This window comes from Vespa velutina, chromosome 4, assembly GCF_912470025.1.
Source record: "Vespa velutina chromosome 4, iVesVel2.1, whole genome shotgun sequence".
Lineage (NCBI taxonomy): Eukaryota > Metazoa > Arthropoda > Insecta > Hymenoptera > Vespidae > Vespa > Vespa velutina.
The window spans coordinates 36,563-56,168 of NC_062191.1; the positions used below are offsets into that span (position 1 = coordinate 36,563).

At 39.0% G+C, this 19,606-nt stretch overlaps 2 protein-coding genes across 2 annotated transcripts; both read right to left on the reverse strand.

Annotated features, from left to right (window-relative positions):
* Positions 1-263: 263 nt before the first annotated feature.
* Positions 264-14,014, reverse strand: LOC124948679 (protein 60A-like). Its single transcript, XM_047492638.1, is given in 9 exon segments — positions 264-713; positions 716-836; positions 957-1,004; positions 1,007-1,035; positions 1,178-1,293; positions 1,295-1,364; positions 6,548-6,702; positions 9,155-9,341; positions 13,451-14,014. Coding segments are annotated over 9 exon segments (1,365 nt in total). The 5' UTR covers positions 13,866-14,014; the 3' UTR covers positions 264-489.
* A 3,940-nt stretch (positions 14,015-17,954) lies between these two features.
* On the reverse strand, positions 17,955-19,376 carry LOC124948687 (protein CWC15 homolog B). Its single transcript, XM_047492660.1, has 3 exons — positions 19,077-19,376; positions 18,605-18,905; positions 17,955-18,436 (listed from the first exon to the last, which is right to left on the reverse strand). Exons 1-3 carry the CDS (start codon positions 19,205-19,207, stop codon positions 18,194-18,196), a joined length of 675 nt encoding a protein of 224 aa, XP_047348616.1. The 5' UTR covers positions 19,208-19,376; the 3' UTR covers positions 17,955-18,193.
* Between the last annotated feature and the right edge of the window lie 230 nt (positions 19,377-19,606).

Consider the following 19,606-nt stretch of genomic DNA (forward strand, 5'->3'; position numbering starts at 1 on the left):
GTGATATACTAAGAAATATAAATAAGTCTAATTACATGGAATAATTGCATTGATATTTTCTCATACATATGTAAATAAATGTACATTCTCGGAAGAAAAAAAAAGAGAAAGACATTGTTTTATTCAACAATAGCTATAACCGAAGTTCGTGTAAAGTCTTTAAACTTTGTTATGTCACTTAAATGAATTCTTTCAGTTGAAATGCCATCGATATTCGATATATTAAAATATATTTCTCGCATTCGTTGCAGTTATCCTTATTGTGTGTGTGTGTGTGTGTGTGTGTGTGTGTGTGTGTATGTGTGTGAGAGAAATTTGGATCTGAACGTTGCGTCAGGATTGCATCGGGGTTGCGTCTTACCAATGATTATAAAAAATGATGGGAAAACGTAGGTATCGTTGCTCGTTTACGACTCATTGCCATGTTTCTGTTGAAACGTTTTGAATAAAAAAAAAAACAAAAAAAAAAAAAGTATTGAAAACGCCAAGCTAGGTGACGACCTTCCAGATGCAGGATCGAACGACGATCCATTCGCTATTGAAAGGACTGTTCTTTCGAAAAAGTGGGTAAACTTGATCATGACAGCCGCAGCTCTTTACAACCATATTCTTATACTTTTTTAAAATAACGTTGCTCTCGTCGAGAAAATATAAGACTGAAATGGCAGAAAGTTTCGTAGGCGCGCAACAGGGCTTTGGTACTTTACCGGGGTCACGAGATGCACCAATGTTTGTACGATCGCATGATTGGTAGCGTTCATATGAGCGTTCAAGGGAAAATTACATTCACCGCTGCAATAATATGCGTCGGTACCCGTCGGTGCTATGATCCAGTCCTATAAAATCAATATTCATTATTCATCGATAAATAACAACAAGTTCTGACAAAGACCGAATCGACAAATAGAAGAAGTTTCTGCATAAAATAATGCATTAAGCGATTCTTCATCATTTACCTGCCACTGAAGATCCCTGAAGCTGACGTAGAGCGTTTGAAATCTTGCAAGTTTCTCGAGTTGTATTGCGCGCCAGGATCTGCAATGCATTTATTTCGAAGATGTCAAATATCGTGTAGTCTAATATGCATGTACGTCTATTTAAGGAGTTCTTTTTCTTTTCTTTTTTTTTTTCTTCTTATACGTAAAAAAATAAGTACGAAACGAAGAACGGTAATTACCGGTGTAAGGATTATTTCGATAATCTAAGCTAGACGATTCGCTTTTCTTTCTTCTCCTGGCATCACGTTTTTGTCTCACTTTCGATTCTCTGATGCCAGAGCTTTGAAGTAACCCACCTAAAGGGTAGCTTGTCCGGATCACCTCTGAACCCAACGATGCCGACATCCTCTGGCCTCATCTCGTGCACTGAGAAAAAAAATATAGCTATATGTATTAAAACTCGATTAACTTGTTAAAGTTTCTTTCATTTCGTGAATAAAAAAAAAAAGAATATCGATATATCGAACGTATTCCATCGCTATTATTTAAACGGATCGTTTCAATTTTATTTCGACAATGTCTTTATTTCGACGCACACATTTGGCTTCATAAAAGGAAAGCTTGCGAATGGATACATACATACGTAAATACGACGAATACATTTAAACGTATGTTTATTAGAATGGGTCTGCCTTTTGAGATTATTAATAGCCAACCTTCATGAATATTAACCATTTAAGAATCTCGAGCCTAACTCAAGCAGTCTGATACCTATCGAGCCGTTCACTTCGACGATATAGATTACAGTTCGCGGTTTCCCAACATGTTAGCCCTGCAATTAAGGCAACGTAGCGTTGCCACGTAGTATATCTTAATTATGTGGCATATATATATATATATATATATATATATATATATATAAGTATGTATATATATATATAAGTATGTATATATATATATATAAGTATGTATATATATATATATATATATATATACATACATACGTGCATACATACACATATAAACACACGCATGCACGCATACACACACACAGCATGCATGTATGCATATATAATGTACGTAGTATATGTTAGGTACGCGCGTGCTCGCATCGATGATCGAGCTAGACATCGATTACCTACCGTTTACGTTTCTATCATCGTCGATGATTTTCAACAACGACAGCGACTAACGATCGAAAGGAAATTGGACTCTTGGGAGATACATATCGAAATGTATCTATCGATATTGTGCATGAACGTTTCGCCATTGAATGCAGAAGAAACTTGACTGTGAAACGACCTTCCACATTGCATTACCGATAATTGAATAGCAATGATCAGCAAACCGAGCATCGTTCCACAGTAAATATTCAGCGGCGTTTTATTTCCTTGAAGCAATTTATCAGTCCTTATTACACTAGTCGTGTCACGATCAATGCGTATAACTCTATCTTATGATTTATTTAACGGGTTCGTTCATAAAAAGAACGCTTGATCGCTATTTTTAACCGGAATCACTAACAGTTTCATAAGCATGCAAGATAATTTCCTTGTTGCTCCGGCACCTACTCCACGCAATTTCTCTAATTTATACGAAATTATACGAGATTATACGTAATTTTCCTTATTCTTGCGAATGAGATCTAAACAATATTTCACATCGTACGAATAGACATCGTACGAATGAAGGGTATATGAAAGTAATTATGTGACATGTTTCAACTGTCAGAATGGATATAAATAATCCTTCTATCTTGCAAATTGTCAATTATTTTATTATTTAATATCCATAAGTCCCTGATGTATCCAAGTTTGCTTCGTTAAGCAACATTCGAATAAAGTTATTCCGCGCATCGAGTTTACGATTCTCTCAGGTATGCGAATGTATGGGAACATATGAAAACGTATGCGATTCAATTGCTCGATCGTTATCTTATCACGAGTATATCGTATATGTGAAATAGTGAAATATTCAGTAACTATATGCAAATTTATAGAAAGACTCGTGAAAGAATACCGCGAATACACGTTTAGGCAGTTTTATTCTATTCGTACAACAAAGTTTCGCCGGCAAATTCGAAACGCACATTTCGTTGGATTCGTTGAGCGTAGGAATCTTCCCTTCCCTTCTCTTTCTTTTATCTTTCTTTTTCCACTTCTTCTTTCTTTTCTTCTTCTTCTTTTTTTTTCTTCCTCGACTCTCTCGTTGGCCACGAGGAGAAGGAAAGGAATAAAAAGAAAAAAGGCACCATTGCCTCGAGGCGCGGACCGGCGAAAGAGATTACACCGGTGACTCTCCGGGCAGGCATTGCTCGGTGTGTATGCAAATGATCCTTCTTACGGGCTCTCGGTCGTGCGGAGAAGTTCGAGAAAGCTAGTAAATTGGTCCGCAGGAACGAGCATTTGCCGTGATTGCAACGGTCACCTGCCACTGTGATCGCGACGAATGCATGCCGTTACAGAACGATGGCTTCAGAGTTACGTTCGAACGAGCAGCCCCACGCGCATACATGTACGTATTACTTATTTCCAATAAACGGTTATACTAATTCATTCGCCATTAACGCTCTCTCTCTCTCTCTCTCTCTCTCTCTCTCTCTCTCTCTCTCTCTCTCTCCCTCTCTCTCTCTCTCTCTCTCTCTCTCTCTCTCTCTCTCTCTCTCTCTCTCTCTCTCTCTCTCTCTCTCTCTCTCTGTCGGAACGTTGAAGAGTCTTAGAAATCTAGAAAATTGTATCTTTTTCGATCAGAAATTTATGAAAGTGACACAATCTAATAAGACGTATACATATGTCACGCGTATCGAACGATCGCGTTTATATGCCGACATCGTGCACGAAAAATGCGTACGTCGTGGAATGCGACGATTATAAGACATCTGTTGCTGCTACTGCACTCTGTTCCACTTTACGAAGTCGATCAAAGCTCCTCTCACTTCCTACTACATCGAAGAAATACTCTTCTCTCCCGACTTTGAAAAGTCTGCTTCTTAGAAACGTTAGCTAGAATTCTTTTAGAAAACGCGTGCATGTCCTTAAATTATTGAGAACAAGAGTATATATGATTCTTATCTTTATCTTTATCTTCATTCTTCGAGATTCAAGGATAGAACGATCTTTATATACAAATTAAATAACAACTAATCTTGTATTATTGTAATTTTCCTTCTAATCGATGCTTTTCACAATATTTATTTGGTTACATTGAGCCGAAATACATTGAATTAAAATGTATATCGTTTGTAGCGTTATAAACCCGTTATATGTCTCGGAACCCATCCCTAGTACTCTTTGTATCAACCTAATGGTATAAGAAAAGAAAGAATAATAAAAGTATTACTATAGGACATACGATTTAAAATATCAAAGGATCTTTACACATGTCTGTAGTACCATTAGACGAAAGCGTATCACGCGCTGCGTCGTTAACTTTCCGAGGTGTTGCAAGTCGAGTATGCGTAGGCGTAACGTGGAAAAGAAGCATACATACGATTATTTGAGTGCGATAGCATCGCCTGACTGCACTTTCTAAAGAGTTTCATTTTTTGCAAGAAGAAAAAACTCTTTCGCGGAGAACAGAAGTAGCCACTTGATGAACGAGTCCAAACAAACGAGGAAAATTGACAACCCTTTGGTTGAGAGTCACCGAGAGAGAGGGAGAGAGAGAGAGAGAGAGAGAGAGAGAGAGTAGAAACGCGTGCATGAATATTCGTAGGTAAATACGTGTTGCAAGAGGAACGCGCCTCTCCACGAAGATAAAAAAGAAGGATATATTGTGGTATCTCTTTCTCCCTCTCTCTCTCTCTCTCTCTCTCTCTCTCTCTCTCTCTCTCCTCTCTCTCTCTCCTCTTCTCTCCTCTCGAAGCTCGCGTGCACGCACACACGTATGCAGGTATCTCTCTTAATCCGTATGTACAGAAAAGATGTCTGTATGAAAGTGTGTACCTCCGATCTTGTGTTTTATATTGAATGATCAAAGGTAAACCGGTTGTACTGAGAATGAGAGAAGTGGAAGACGGTGTGCACGTGTGCGGGTATCAGAGAGAGAGAGAGAGAGAGAGAGAGAGAGAGAGAGGGACGGAGAGAGAGAGAGAGAGAGAGAGAGAGAGAGAGAGAGAGAGAGAGAACAGTGACAGGGTATGGGAAGAAAGAAACAAGCAACAAAATGATCTAGGCGCGGCAAACAACAAACTCTACGGACACGCGACGTTCGGATGGTTTCAGCTACTTTGCTTGAAACATACCGCATTTATATATTCTCGATGATATCGTTGTAACCCACCAATAAGTCCCGATAGTGTATTAACAATAAAAGGATCACAATTAATGTCATCTTTTACTATCGTGTTTGAAATAGATAGATCTCCCGACAAAGTAATAAATATTTATTATTAAATATTATTCTAATAAAGTAATAAATGTCTGACTGATTAGGTTCTCATCTCCAACGCCAAAGTAATCGAATTATAATATAATCGAATAAATTCAATATTTAATTATTTCGATTCCTGATGTGATTCTATTCACGAAATAATTGATGAATTTCTTATTCGCTATTAAAAACGAATTGCCTTTTGTTTCACTCTCCGTGATCTTCATCTGAAATTCAGTGACAAAATAAGATTCATGGTCGAAGTTATCGTATCATCTAGGTATCTTCTTTCTCTTTCCTTTCTGTATCCTTTTCCCCTTCGTGACGTGTCCAAACATCTGCCTTTTTTTCATCCACATCTTAAACTGGAGAGACCATCTCACCGACATGGGAAGACAAGCAGACGCCAGATCTCTCAGCAACCATTTGTAAAGAACTTTAAATTACTTATAAAATCATGTTGATGAATTGTATTTGCGCGAATGACGGAAAAAGGAAGCAACGCGTGCTTTTTCAATATTTTCTTAGATCAAGAACTTTTATTGAAGAAATTTCACTAAAGAAATCAATAAGAATTTCTTTCTCAATCGATTCTGATTACTTTAGAAAATGATACGAAAAAATATGACTATATGGCTAGTTACTGTTAGGTCTTAATAGTTATGCGTGAGAGAAATGAGAGGAGAAGACGGAGGAAGGAGAGAGAGAGAGAGAGAGAGAGAGAGAGAGAGAGAGAGAGAGAGAGCGAGCAACTCTTTCCAGAGTGGAAGTGAGAGCTTGTAACAGGTGTATACGTATACTTATGCGTCTATAGCATACAGTCTTCCTCGAGTCAGGTGTATAGGAACGATCCGGAATTCACCGCGTCGAACTTCTGACCCCAAAGCGTTTATTAGCCATGAGCTGTTGCTCAATGCATGCTGTAAGCACGCGCATCCGTGCATGTGTAAGAGCATATCCATGCTTAAGCACGCGTGAACTTCGCATTACGACAATTTACGTGTAATCACGTGGGCTTATCCCTCCCCCACCGTTTTCGTAGGCAATATCGTTTAATAAGTAGCCTTCATTTTTGTAATCTATTTGGAGCAATTTTTTGCGAACATTTTCATTTTTATTACGACAATGTTGTTCATGCCTACAATTTGAAAACTCATTCGTCGAAAAAAAAAAGAACGGTCGATCGATTATGCCTGAAAAAATAATCGAGCTTATAATAAAAATAACTACCCACTCACCAGAACGATCGGCAGGATGAACCGAAAGATATAATCCTCGATTTCCATTGGGGTTATTCACCCAATGTGAAAGAGGTTCGCTGACGTTTAATGTCAACCATCCTTCTCTTCCTATTGTCGTGTTTATCGCATCAACATATTGTAATTCCCGTGACCTAAAAATATATAATATTATATTAATATACTAAAGTATAAAGCTATATAGCCGATCGTTTACTGTCTTTAACAAATCACCAATGCAAGATTTGCCTTGTCATCGACTACAAAGAAGCACGCTTTGCGTCGTATTTAGATCCTTGAAGAGATAATTAACGTGCCTACGCATAATTAGAAAGAGAGATAGATAGAGAGTGAGAAAGAGAATGAGGGAAAGACGAACGAATAGACGGAGACAGAGAGAAACATGCGTTACTCATAATCTAACAATAAGTGCGTGTCAAATCGCACCGATACGTAGAAAAATCTGCTTATCGTTACAGCATCGTCAATACATCTAATCATGTCTTATGCGAGTAGGAAACATTTCTAGTTTTTCCCGTTGAAACGAACGCCATCGGACGAGTTGACATAATAATTTTTTCGTACGTAATATATACCTATATACGTATATATAACTATCGGTATGTGAAGGTATACATGTATATACCGATAATGAATTATCTCGTCACGTTCGTTTCTTCCCACGATAATTATTGCGTTTCAAATAACATTCCTCTCGCGTGAGCGCAAATCGATCGGATCTATCGGCTGAAAAGCATTAGATTCTTACGTAAACGAATTTGCATCGTCTCGCATACCTAGCTCATTCACTCGTTGCAATCATCATATCTATAACATCATCGTTTGGCAAATTGTCGAAATGAGAAAATCATTAAAAGTTGAAATTAATGTAAATTACTTCGCATCGGTGCATGCTTGGCCGCTTCACGAAGCACAATGAATCATGCGGAGAAAAAGATTGTGGGAACGTCGACTCTCGAAGAAGGTAGACTTGCCGATTATATATATATATACATATATATATATATATATATATGTATGTATATATATATATATATTATATATATATATATATATTATATATATATGTATATATATTATATATATGTATATATATTATATATATGTATATATATATATGTATATATATATATACATAGAGAGAGAGAGCTATATATACGGTCGGCTCACAAATTTTTTACAAACACTTGTCGAAGAGTGGCAGAGCGGAGCACGTGGTTGCGTCTTGTATCTGACAGAACATTTATAGAAACCTGAGCGCACATAAGAAAGCTGAGTCGCCAAGTTGTCTCGAAAGAAGCTTCAAGTAGATGAAGGAAAAGAAATAGGAAGAAAAGGATGCGTGACGCATCGAGGGAAACGAAGAAGGAGAGGAAAGAGTAGGAGGTGGAGGTGGAGACAGAGGAACTGCGTGCGTCTAACTGCGTAGGCACAGCGAGTAACTCGCATTCTTAACTCCTTGCCCGGAGTCCGTCGTCTCCACGGCTAATTTACCTCAATTTACGGAATAGCGTTTCCTGTCGGGGCCTGTATATCGGTCAGGTCGTAGTACCAAAGTCTGCGGAGGTACCAGTGACGGACAGTGACGGGCATAGACACGCCGTCGCCATTCACGTTGGAAGCTCGGTCTTCCTCTCGGAAGGACCGAATTAATCGACCGACCGCTCTTCCATGCGCTAAATGCTCGTTCTTCTTCGTCGCGCGCATACCCTGCCATATCAGATTTTATTCCTCCTCGATCTCCCTACCACCCGTATCGTCCTTGCCGAGATCCTTACATCGAGAAAGCTGGAAATGGTCCATTTGATAAGGAAAGACGTGCGATCTTTCGTACTTGAAAAATAACAACCATCTACTATCGTCATCACTATATGGCATACCTTAGACGCAACCATGGGTATGAATCAGACAACCAGAAAGACGGAAGAAAAAGAAAAAAGAAAAGAGAAAGAGATGAATGGGTCCTCGATGCTTTCTCACAGGTAGAACAAAAATACCTGACATTTTTTCGCTGACTTGAAGACCGCCTAATTAGGACTACGATGACGATGTCAAAAACCACCAATATTTCCTTTGCTCAAACGAAATTGGTCTTGCTTTTCTCTTGGAGATCAATTATCTCTCTAGATAAAATTATGAGAGCGATAGAAAAGACAGATTGAGAAAAAACAAAAGTCACAGAAAGAGACAGAAAGAGTGAGAAAATAAGAAAAAGGTAAAGATAAAACGCTTCTTCTCACGATTTCTTTGACATTTGAAATATGAATAATTAAGAAATGCACCTTCGTTCATAATCGACAAGATAAGTTGCGACTTATAACCTACGAAGAAGAAACTTTTAATTCGCCACCTTTCATTCATATTAATTTCGAGAGTCCACGTGGTAGATAGATGGATAGAAAGAGAGAGAGAAACATATATATGTGTACACACATATATACACATATACATATAACTATATGTATGTATGTATGTATGTATGTGTGTGTGTGTGTATATATATATATATATATATATACATATAGAGAGAGAGAGAGAGAGAGAGAGAGAGATCTCAACGAAAAACTGTTCAATCTTAAGGCTTACCCATCTTCACTTCTTAGAACCCGATATGCCGTGATCATGTAAGATCCACGATTCCTTCGACTTTTCACGTCTATGCTGCGATAAAGCCTTAATTCAGCTCCAATTATGTGTTCTCCAGGTGGAACATCCGAGACATCGAACCAAAGCCTTTTTCCGCGTTCGTGCCTCACCCCAGGAACGTGATGATCTGCGAATCGAGAAAAGCACTTTCATTAAGCCGTAATGTTTCAACGACGGTCACCGCGTGGAACGTAAATTTACGATGGGTTCGTTTAGAGGCAATTAGTCTCCACTCCTTATCTACTAAACTATGGAAGCTTCTGTCGTTAAAGATAAGGGGACAGCTAAAGGCAGGTCATTTACGAACGTTATAAAAATTCTCTTAAAAAGAATCTATCCCAACGTTTCTCAATGAGTCACGTTAAGTCGACAAAGTCACATCAAAAGAAATGAATTTCCCGCAAAATTCCGCTCGAACGGAAGAATCTTAATATATGGGTCAGTTTTCTTTTTTAGTTATACCGACAAAGCTTATTTCAAAGAGGAAGGCTTGTTTTAAAGATCGATAAGGGCAATTCTCGTAAACGAGGATCTCCAAAACGAGCCGTAGACAATTCGCAGCGTGAAATCGTCCTTTTTTTTTACCGTCAAAGCGGCTACAGTTAGAGACTATCTTACCCTTCGAGTTAAGAGAGAAGAAGGGTCATGGAAGAGGAGGAACGAAGAAAAGAGAAGGAAGAAAAAGGAAAGAGAAGAGAGAACATACTCTTTCCCATTCGCTTTCTTCCTCTAACGGCTCCAGAGGCCACAGAAGAGGCTTAAGTAATGCCTAATGTTTCTCTGATCAGAGGCGGGGAGGAGGAAGAGAACGAAGGAGAGCCTTAGAGGAGGGCCTTAAGAGGGGGCGGGGAGCAGACGAGGGCATAAAAATTTGTTTTGTTTTTCTTGGACGGTCGCATTCCAACGGCACCTGATTGCCGCGAGCGAGGCTGGACCCCTGGCACTCGGGGTGGTCCCGAATAGCTCGAGTCCATTCTGGACCGCTCCACGCCAAGAGTGGACTTTTCTTTTTTACCCCCTCCGTACCCGTCCGTTCCACTCTACTCCATCCCACTTGGACTCCTCCACCCTCCCACAGCTTCATCCGACTTCTCTTACATTCAAACGCGCATCATAGTCCGACAACTGGCTACGAGGAAGTAGCCGTACAAGAAAGAGTATATGCATTCTCTTATTCTTCGTTATCTTTCTTACTAGCTATCTACTCTCTTTTACGTACCTTTTGCATACCTATCGTACATGCCTTATTCTCAAGGCTCTTTTACGATAAGCTATTTTTCATACTTACTAACGACGAATCATTTAATTCTTTTACTAGGTAATATTTGACATTATTTCAAGACATTATTGGTATTTCTTCGAAAAGAATAAACTAAGCCTCGTTAAGGCCGATCCGAGCTATTAGTCCTATCTAGTAAAGTCACAATCACTTTGCATTCGCCACTTTTCGACCTCGGCAAGAAACCGGACGGTCCATCATCTATCTATTCCTTCTAGATTCTCTCTTGGTTTTTGCTAAATGCTTCTCTCTCCCTCTCTCTCTCTCTCTCTCTCTCTCTCTCTCTCTCTCTCACTTGTCGGAAAGACAAGAGAGCCGCCCTTGGTAAAAGACAGATAGTCGAGAGAATGAGAGATGAAGAGAGGGGAAAGAGAACGGTCTTGGGAAGAGAGGAGCAAAAGAACTATCCGGGATGAACATGGGCGCCCAAGTTGAGACATTTTTACCTGCCCGCGGCTTCACGTGGGGAAAGAGAGATATTGACTCGTCTTCCCAATGAGGATACCCATGACCAATGGAAAGAGAATAAGTAAAAGGAAGAAAGAGAAAGGCGATGGAGAAACTTTAGATAATATATTGTAAAGATGCGCACGTGTATCAAGATGTTTTTATATCTATTTTATTAGCGATCCGAAGCGTTTTTCTTCGTTCTTTCGAATCAATCGATCAAAGATATTATTTAATAACCATATACGTGTGATATTCTTGATGATATTTTTAAAAGTAGAGATTGTGCGGCCTTGCGCCGGCATGGTACCTAAATATCGATGACTATGCCTACAAATCTCCGAAGGACTTCGAGATATATGGATTTATTCGGATACGGCTTATAAATCGCACGGTCTAAACGAAAAAGATGGAGAACGAAAGAAGAAGAATTTCCATATATTGATTTTCGCGAATACTTTTGAAGATGATCGCGTACGATCTTAACGATGCTGATTATCGAATTGAGAGAACGTTGTTTTAACATTTTCAACTGTTGCTTTCTGATTACAGATAGGCGTGTAATAAGGCTGTGTGTCCGCGTGCGTGCATGTCTGTGTAGACACATACACACATGTATTTATAATATATATTCTAATTATTATTAGCATACAAGTGCAGCAGCAGAAAGGAAAAGAGAAAGACAGAAGGCACATATGTAAGGGAGAACAGGGCAATCAATTAAAACGGACTGGTAGTCGTATAACGTAATAACGCGATTTAATTTATGTACGTTTTTATCGGACGCTCTGAGTTCCTAGTATTGGGTTGGGTACATATGTCGAATAAGTTATGGTTATAGCCTTATGGGTATCAATTTATATGCATGCCGCATATCACGTCGAAAAGCCTAGAACGTTTCTCAACGCGAGCCACGGTAGAGACGGCAACGTCAGGGAGATAGAGAGAGAGAGAGAGAGAGAGAGAGAGAGAGAGAGAGAGAGAGAGAGAGAGAGAGAGAGCGAGAGAGAGAGAGAGAGAGAGAGAGAGCACATGGACGAAGAAGAAGTTTCCGAGAAGTCCAACCGTGCTTCTTTGCGAAGGATACCAAGTTCCACACTAGAAACTGACCTCTCACGTTCGACCACGTAAGCCTGATCACAAAACCAAGATCGAATTCCTTGTCGATGTCGTTCTTGGACGACCAATCGTGCAGACTTCCTCTTCCTTTCTTCATGGAAGGAGAAACGTTGCATTCCTCGATTCGGATATATCTTGGTTGCCAATTTGAGCTCGTTCTATCGCGATACTTTGGTATCTCATCTTCGGACAGAAGAGATTAATAGAAAATATCGATGTATATGGTCTTATCGACTTTCAACAAATGTTACTTTTCTTCTATTCGTAACATCGACAATAAAAGATATATCTCATTTTAATTGAACGCTGTCGAATTCGAGAATGAATCTTTTTAAAATAGATTCATTCACGAAGAAAGACCTTTGCGATCCTAAGCCTATTTTGTAATATATTTGTATAGATATCTTTGCATACGGACGACTGCTAGGAAATTTTAGTCGCTTGTAGTAAGTGGTACGATAAAGCGAGAATCTTAGCAAATAGAAAGTATCGTGAGAGGAGGAGTTTTATACATTTGTATGCGTCGAAATCGAAGAAAGTCGTCGAGACATTTCGGCTTTCTGCTTCCGCTTACAAGTGTTGCCAAAATAACTGTTAAACGTGAGAAACGGTAGTATATGTAAACGTAAGTGTATGTGTAAACGTGACGATCATTGATGAAATGATCAATTTGTGATAAGAATTTTGATATCTGATTAAATTAACGAACTCGATGAAATAAAAAGATCACACAAAGACATATTAAATCTTCGCAACTAGAACTCGTTACCTCTCGGTGTGTTTCTACGTGGACATAGATTCACGAAGAACGGGTTCGTAAACGAGTTTTGGAATACGTCGTGAACGGGGTTCACGATCTCTACCTTGAATAACGTAAATGCATTTCCTTCTCTACTTCTTCTATTTTTCTTTCATTGATTCAAGAAGATCAGCTTAATGAGAGAGGTCTTTCAAGATATCGTTGATTCTATCCTATTCCAAGCAAGAGTGATATGCCATTCCGAGCTAATTGAAATGTCACGAGATGACGACTCGGAATAAAATTGCAAATAAAAAGCATCTGGTCTATGGTCAGATGAGAAAACGAAGAGGAGCATAAACGAGAAAGAAATGTATCTGTATTGACGTCGGGGTAGCTAATAAAAATCGAAAAATTCTGGAGAAGTTCTCGCCTATTATCTTTCTCTTTATACCACGAGTTTGTCCATGCATGTATTCAAATAAGTATGGCAAGGAGTCACGCAGAATCGCGAGTAGCCGCGGACTTATGAGTCGCATTTCTCTCTCCCTCCCTCTCTCTCCCTCTCTCTCTCTCTCTCTCTCTCTCTCTCTCTTCTCTGCTCTTCGTTTTCTCCGTCTATTCCCCTCCCCTGAAGAGAATAATCACTCACTGTGCGCAGCAAAGGTCATGATGACGTCGCTCTGGTCGATGGCCCTGAGATCCTGACCAGTAAGATCGAACTCTCCTCCAGCCCTATGCGTTTGATCGGCAATCGATCGTCGGCTATCGTCCTCATCTTCGCCAAGAGCGTTCTTATAAATGTCAAGAAGAAATTTAGGTGCGGATCTTTTGATTTGAGGTGGCCTTCCAGCTGTGTTCCTTGGTCTATCAGGCAACCCGAGTAAATTCAATATTTCATGCTCGACTTCACGTTTTTCTCTCTGGCTAACGACCCTGTGTACGATCGTCTGATCGAAGCCATTGTCGACGTAAAGTCCACTCATCCTCTCACCGCAGCCGCTCGTCGTTAATTCGCTGAGGATCGTAGTGAGGATCAGAATCGGCGCGAGACGGCACGATAACATCTCGTCGTCGACGAGCTCTGGCCGGAGGTCACCCTCCCGCCTCCAACACCACCACCACCACCACCACCGCCGCCACAACACTTTCGTCTTCGTCGTCGTCGTTGTTGCCTTCGTCCTCTTCGTCGTCGTCGTCGTCGTCGTCGTCGTCGTCGTCGTCGTCGTCGTCGTCGTCGTCTCCGTCGTCGTCGTTGTCGTCGTCGTTGTCGTTGTCGTTATCGTCGTTGTCGTTATCGTCGTCGTCGTTGTCGTTATCGTCGCCGTCGCCGTCGTCGTCGTTGTCGTCGTCGTCGTCGTCGTCGTCGTCGTCGTTATTGTTGTCGTCGTCGTCGTGATCGTCGTCGCCGACGTCGTTATCGTCGTCGTCAACGTTGTTGTACTCCTTGTTGCTCTCACAACCGTGGTAACCGTTTGTCGTTATCGTCCTCGTTGTTTTTTTCTTGTTCTTTTTCTTCTTTCTTCTCCAGTTGCTTTTTCTATCTATAGTACACCACCAGCACCACCGCAAAAACTCTCCTCGAAGGATCTTCGAGGATCCGCGCTGCGCCGTGTCGCGCCGCGCGGATCGATCACAATCGAATTTATCTTACCTGGCTTCTTCGATCTTAACTTAACTTGGTATGATTGAGAATTTAAGGATAATGGAGATCAAACAAATCCTTTCCAATTCTTTTCAATCGCTTCTTACAGTTTCTCCTTATTTTAAAAGGAATAAACAAATATGTATAAGCGCGCACACACGCAGATAATTTCTCAGGACTCGAAACATTTACCAAACGGCGGTACCTCGAGCGCTCTTCGGTCGAACTCTCGATGAGCACCGATGAGCAAACACTGCCACTGCTGCCGTCACTGCTACTACCGTCGACTCCCGCGATACCAGTGCCAAAGCAGTAGTCTGTTTGTCTGCTAGTCCGTGCAATGTGCCGTGCCGTGCCGTGCCGTGCCGTACCTTGCCTTGCCTTGCCTTGCCTTGCCTTGCGTTGCCTTGCCTTGCCTTGCCGTGCGGTATGCTGTACGATGTGCCATGCACCTCCTCGTCCTCGCTACTACTTTCCACCGTGAGGGTTTTACCACCGCCTCCCAAACCCGTACCGATTCGATACTCGGGCCCTGCCTTTCAACATTCTGCCATTTCGAATGGTTATTTCATGACGTCCTCTCTCTCTCTCTCTCTCTCTCTCTCTCTCTCTCTCTCTCTCTCTCTCTCTCGCTCGCTCGCTCGCTCGCTCGACGAAAGAAAGTAATCTTTGTAATATTAAAAGTGCGAGCAAAGCGGATCATCCGTTTGACCAATACGATCGAACATGGTAGAATATAAATGCCACTTTTTAATATTTATTCCATACTTAGAATAGTTGCTGTGTATAACATTATAAATTATATAATTATTATATAATATATAATCAGATTCATTGTATTTATCTATATACATACAGATCACATTGATATTAGTGGAAAGTAATAAGTTGCGGAGAAAGTATTGCACGAAAAACGATGTATCATTTATTTAAACGATGGAATGTCATCGTTTAAATGAATGCACGATGACATTTATGATATTATTTGATTAAAATCGCATGAATCTGGATAAAGAAAAAAATAATAATAATAAAAAACAACAACAACAATAATGTAGTTGTAGTTACTAGTAAAATAGGAGATATAAAAAGTTTTTGGGAAGAAAGAAAAATGTTATCGTTACGGGAGGATCTGTTTCCTCGCTCAGTTAGTTCTTATATATGATCTTTTGACTAATGCTTATAACGGAACAAATTATTACCGATCATTGTCATTAAAAACCGTCGAAAGTATATATACGTCCCTGCGTCATAGTGATAGGACCGCCCCTGTCGAAGAAGTAGGCGGTGTTCACCAACGATATCATTCGACTCTCTAACGTGGTATCGGAGATCATGGTTAGTGAATAAGCGACGTGCGATGGCGGCTAATCTAACGTAGCAATTCTTCTACTAAAATCTTCTACTTTATTTTCGATCAAGCCAGCGAGTACTTCATACGCCAATTTTTTATTACCAATGATATATTCGTTTCTTTTTATAAACGATGAGATTTTCAATATGAAATAAAACATATACATCTTTGATGGAAAAAAAGAACATTATTCTTTTAATTATGTTTGCGTTAATAAACATTTTTGAAGGAATACTTAGTCACATAAATTTGTCGTACGTTTGAATAAGAATCCGAATTATCGCTTTTATTTACTGTACATAGGTACATTTAACATACTTGATATACTTCAATTCTATCGATACATTTGTTTTTTCTTTTCAATATGAGTAAATCAAACATTAAACTATATAACTATAAAATAATACATTTCTTTGTCTGTATTTATAAGCGTTAAAAAAATATAAGCACGTTTGTTGCAACAAAGATAAGTGTATCTGACGAACAAACTAAAACTATTAATGTTTAATTCTATTTAATGCTGTATTATAAATCACGAACGAATGAATAATTTATGATACATATCGTATCGAAATTCGAATATACCGGTCAACATTTAATCAGATTCTTTCGGTAGACTTTCTTTGATTTTTTTCCTTTTGCCTTTTTGTACTTTTATTTTGCCGATAGCATGGAGTAACTACAATAATAATATTATACATACATACATACATACATACATACATACATACATATATATATATATATATATATATATATATATATATATATATATATATGTTTGTTACCACATCTCGCTTCTTGGTTCTTCTTTTGTTGCAGAATCTATAGGGGCGAATGGCGAATATAAGACACCTAATCTTAACGATGAGATTTATTTATTATTAAATAAATATCTTCATTTAATCTAATCATAAACAAATTTAATATCTTTCCTACAATGACAATAAAAGCCATTGATAGATGTGCTATATAGATTCTTCCTTTGTTTCTATTACAATGAATTTAAAAACAATTAAACGCGCACGATCCTTAAATGTGCGATGAAAAATAATAAAACAGTATTAAAGAACGTGCAGCTTTAAAAATAATATTTATTACGCGATCACGCATCTGACTTTATTTGTCTACTCTAAAAAAGATCCTCGAGAAAGATTTTGATAATCATACAAATGTTTTCCCTGTTGCGTTTCGAATTTGGCCTACTGATACATCGAATTTTTATTTTGCGCTTATTTGTGATCTAATTTGTGAATAATTTGTGAATGATTTGTGAATAAGCGAAAAGGAAAAAAATACAAACACGTATCAATGACGAATAAGTTAACTGACGAAAGATTCAACGTGCCGCGAGAAAATATATCTCTTCTCAGAAATCATCTCAAGGAGATGTACCAGTGAACGGTCATTCTCTCTCGCTCTCTCTCTCTCTCTCTCTCTCTCTCTCTCTCTCTCTCTCTCTCTCTCCCTCTCTCTCCTCCTTTTCTCTTCTATCTCTCTCGAATCGAACCGGCCTCGTGTCTCTGCCGCCTGTTAGTTGGCCAGGTCGGTGCCAGGGAGTCTACCGACGATAACCAGCTGCGCATCGCATCGGTAGACTGCTTGCTGCCTGCATCTCTCGGCACCCTGCGACCGGTTATACTTGACCCAGCGGTTAACAGAGGCTCTCGACGGCAAGACTGGCTTGCACCGCTACCGAAACGCGCCCACGTAAATACACGAACCGCACACCACTTGGATCTCCGCTTAATGTACTCGCGCTTACTTTTCTGCTTCTTTCTGCTCTTTCTCTTTTCATATCTTAGCCGTATCTTTCTTCATCCTCGTTACCATAGGTGCATATATTACAGCAGTTGTGTGCAGCGCGCGCGCTGCCATATGTACGTGTGTATATATATATATATATACACACACACACACACACACACACACACACACATACACGCACGTGTATATATAATTCTTTCCCACGTATCATCATACCTTTAAAGGACTCGACGATTCTTTCAAAATCAAAGTTTATTGACTTCCCCAAAAGCCTTGATCCTCCGTGAAAGAATTGAATACACGGGAAAAGAATATTTATAGTTATAGAATAATAATTATAGTTGTAGAGGAAAACCAGACATGCTAAAAAAAGGAAACGTGCGATCGTCATACTTCATTAATAATTCATTAATATTGATCCAAAATAAATGTACATAGAGAGTATTATATTCGTTCGTTCCTTTAAATCTTTCTTAAATCTACTTTTAACAAAACCTATGAATCCTTATATCCTAGGATGAAAATAAATTGCATTTTCTCTATTTGCATTATTATGAACAGATAATGTATAGACACAAACATATTTATCACAAGACTCAATATGTATGTATAATAAAGTACATTCGAAGCTACTTAACATATTTTTCCATAAATTTACGATGGAATTCACTTCTTAAAGAATCGTTAATAAATACATCATGTTTCTTTTTTGGTTCGGATCGCGCGCAATTTTTAAAAACAACGTCGTCGTCCCATCTTCTCCTAACTTTCATGTCCGTTCTACCGCTTTGGGAGGAATAATTGAGTAAAGGATTTCCAGAAAGAATATTTTCCATTCGTATTCTTTCTTCTTCTTGCTTCTTTTCCATTTCCTGCGAGATACAATATAAAACATGGTAAAAAATATATATTTGCTATACATATACATATATATGTATGTATGTATGTATGTATGTATGTATGTATGTATGTATGTATGTATGTATGTATGTATGTATGTATATATATATGTTAAATAAGAAGGTGCGCGCAATATTTACTTTTTTTGCCTGCTCGGCTGCCCTCTCCTTCTTGATCCTTTGTAATTCAGCTACAAGAGCTGCGGTATCGTCTTCTTCGCTCTCAGACTCAGATTCATCCTCGTCGAGGGGATCGTCTGCATCTAAGCTAGCTGCTGGAACTTGATCCATTTTTTGTCTTTTCGCATTAGTCGGAGCAGGCTCTCTGGCAGGTTCGATCATACGTCGACTAGAACTTTTATCCTTTTCTCTATCACGTTCTTCCAATTCTTTACGAAAATCACGACTACGAAGTTCTTCGATCGTACCTTGTCCATGTTCTCTGTAATATCATATAAAACAATTCTGATAGAAATGAAGTGACTAATGTTAAGGTTATGTCCGACAAATAATATATATCTTCGGAGTTTGACTAAACAATTTCTACGTATTCAAAGAAATAGAAATAATGTAATACGTGTTTGGCATAAGAGGTTTATATTTACAAATTTACCTGTATTTTAATTTCGTGTGCGATGGCAAATCTCTGCTGCTGTATTGTTTCGATATTGCGCTTAAATCTTTTTCACCTCTACCCTGGCCACCTCTTGCCGGATCGAACGTTGGCCTTGCAGCCGTTGTCATATTTTATCTTTAATATTATTTAATATACGAAAAGTAATGGACTAAAGTAAAATCGACACGATGACGAGTTAACTTATAACGAGCAAAATCGAAAACAAGAGAATAAAACTGATCTCCGGTCTACCTCCATAAGTGTCCTTATCCTTCCTTCTTATTGACGCACTCAGATGGCGCTCTTTCGATATGTCGTAATTTAATATCGATGTTCGATTAGATTAAATGGCGCGCGAAACATTCAAATTCTGTTGCCATTATCAATGGACGTAGCAACTGCAATAGCAAAATGATGATACCATAAAATATAAAAGAATAAAGTTTAATGACGATGGGTAATAACGTAAGGGTAAGGCCTTTCTTCATTTCTCACTAACATAAAGAACTATAGAGTGAAGAGAACGT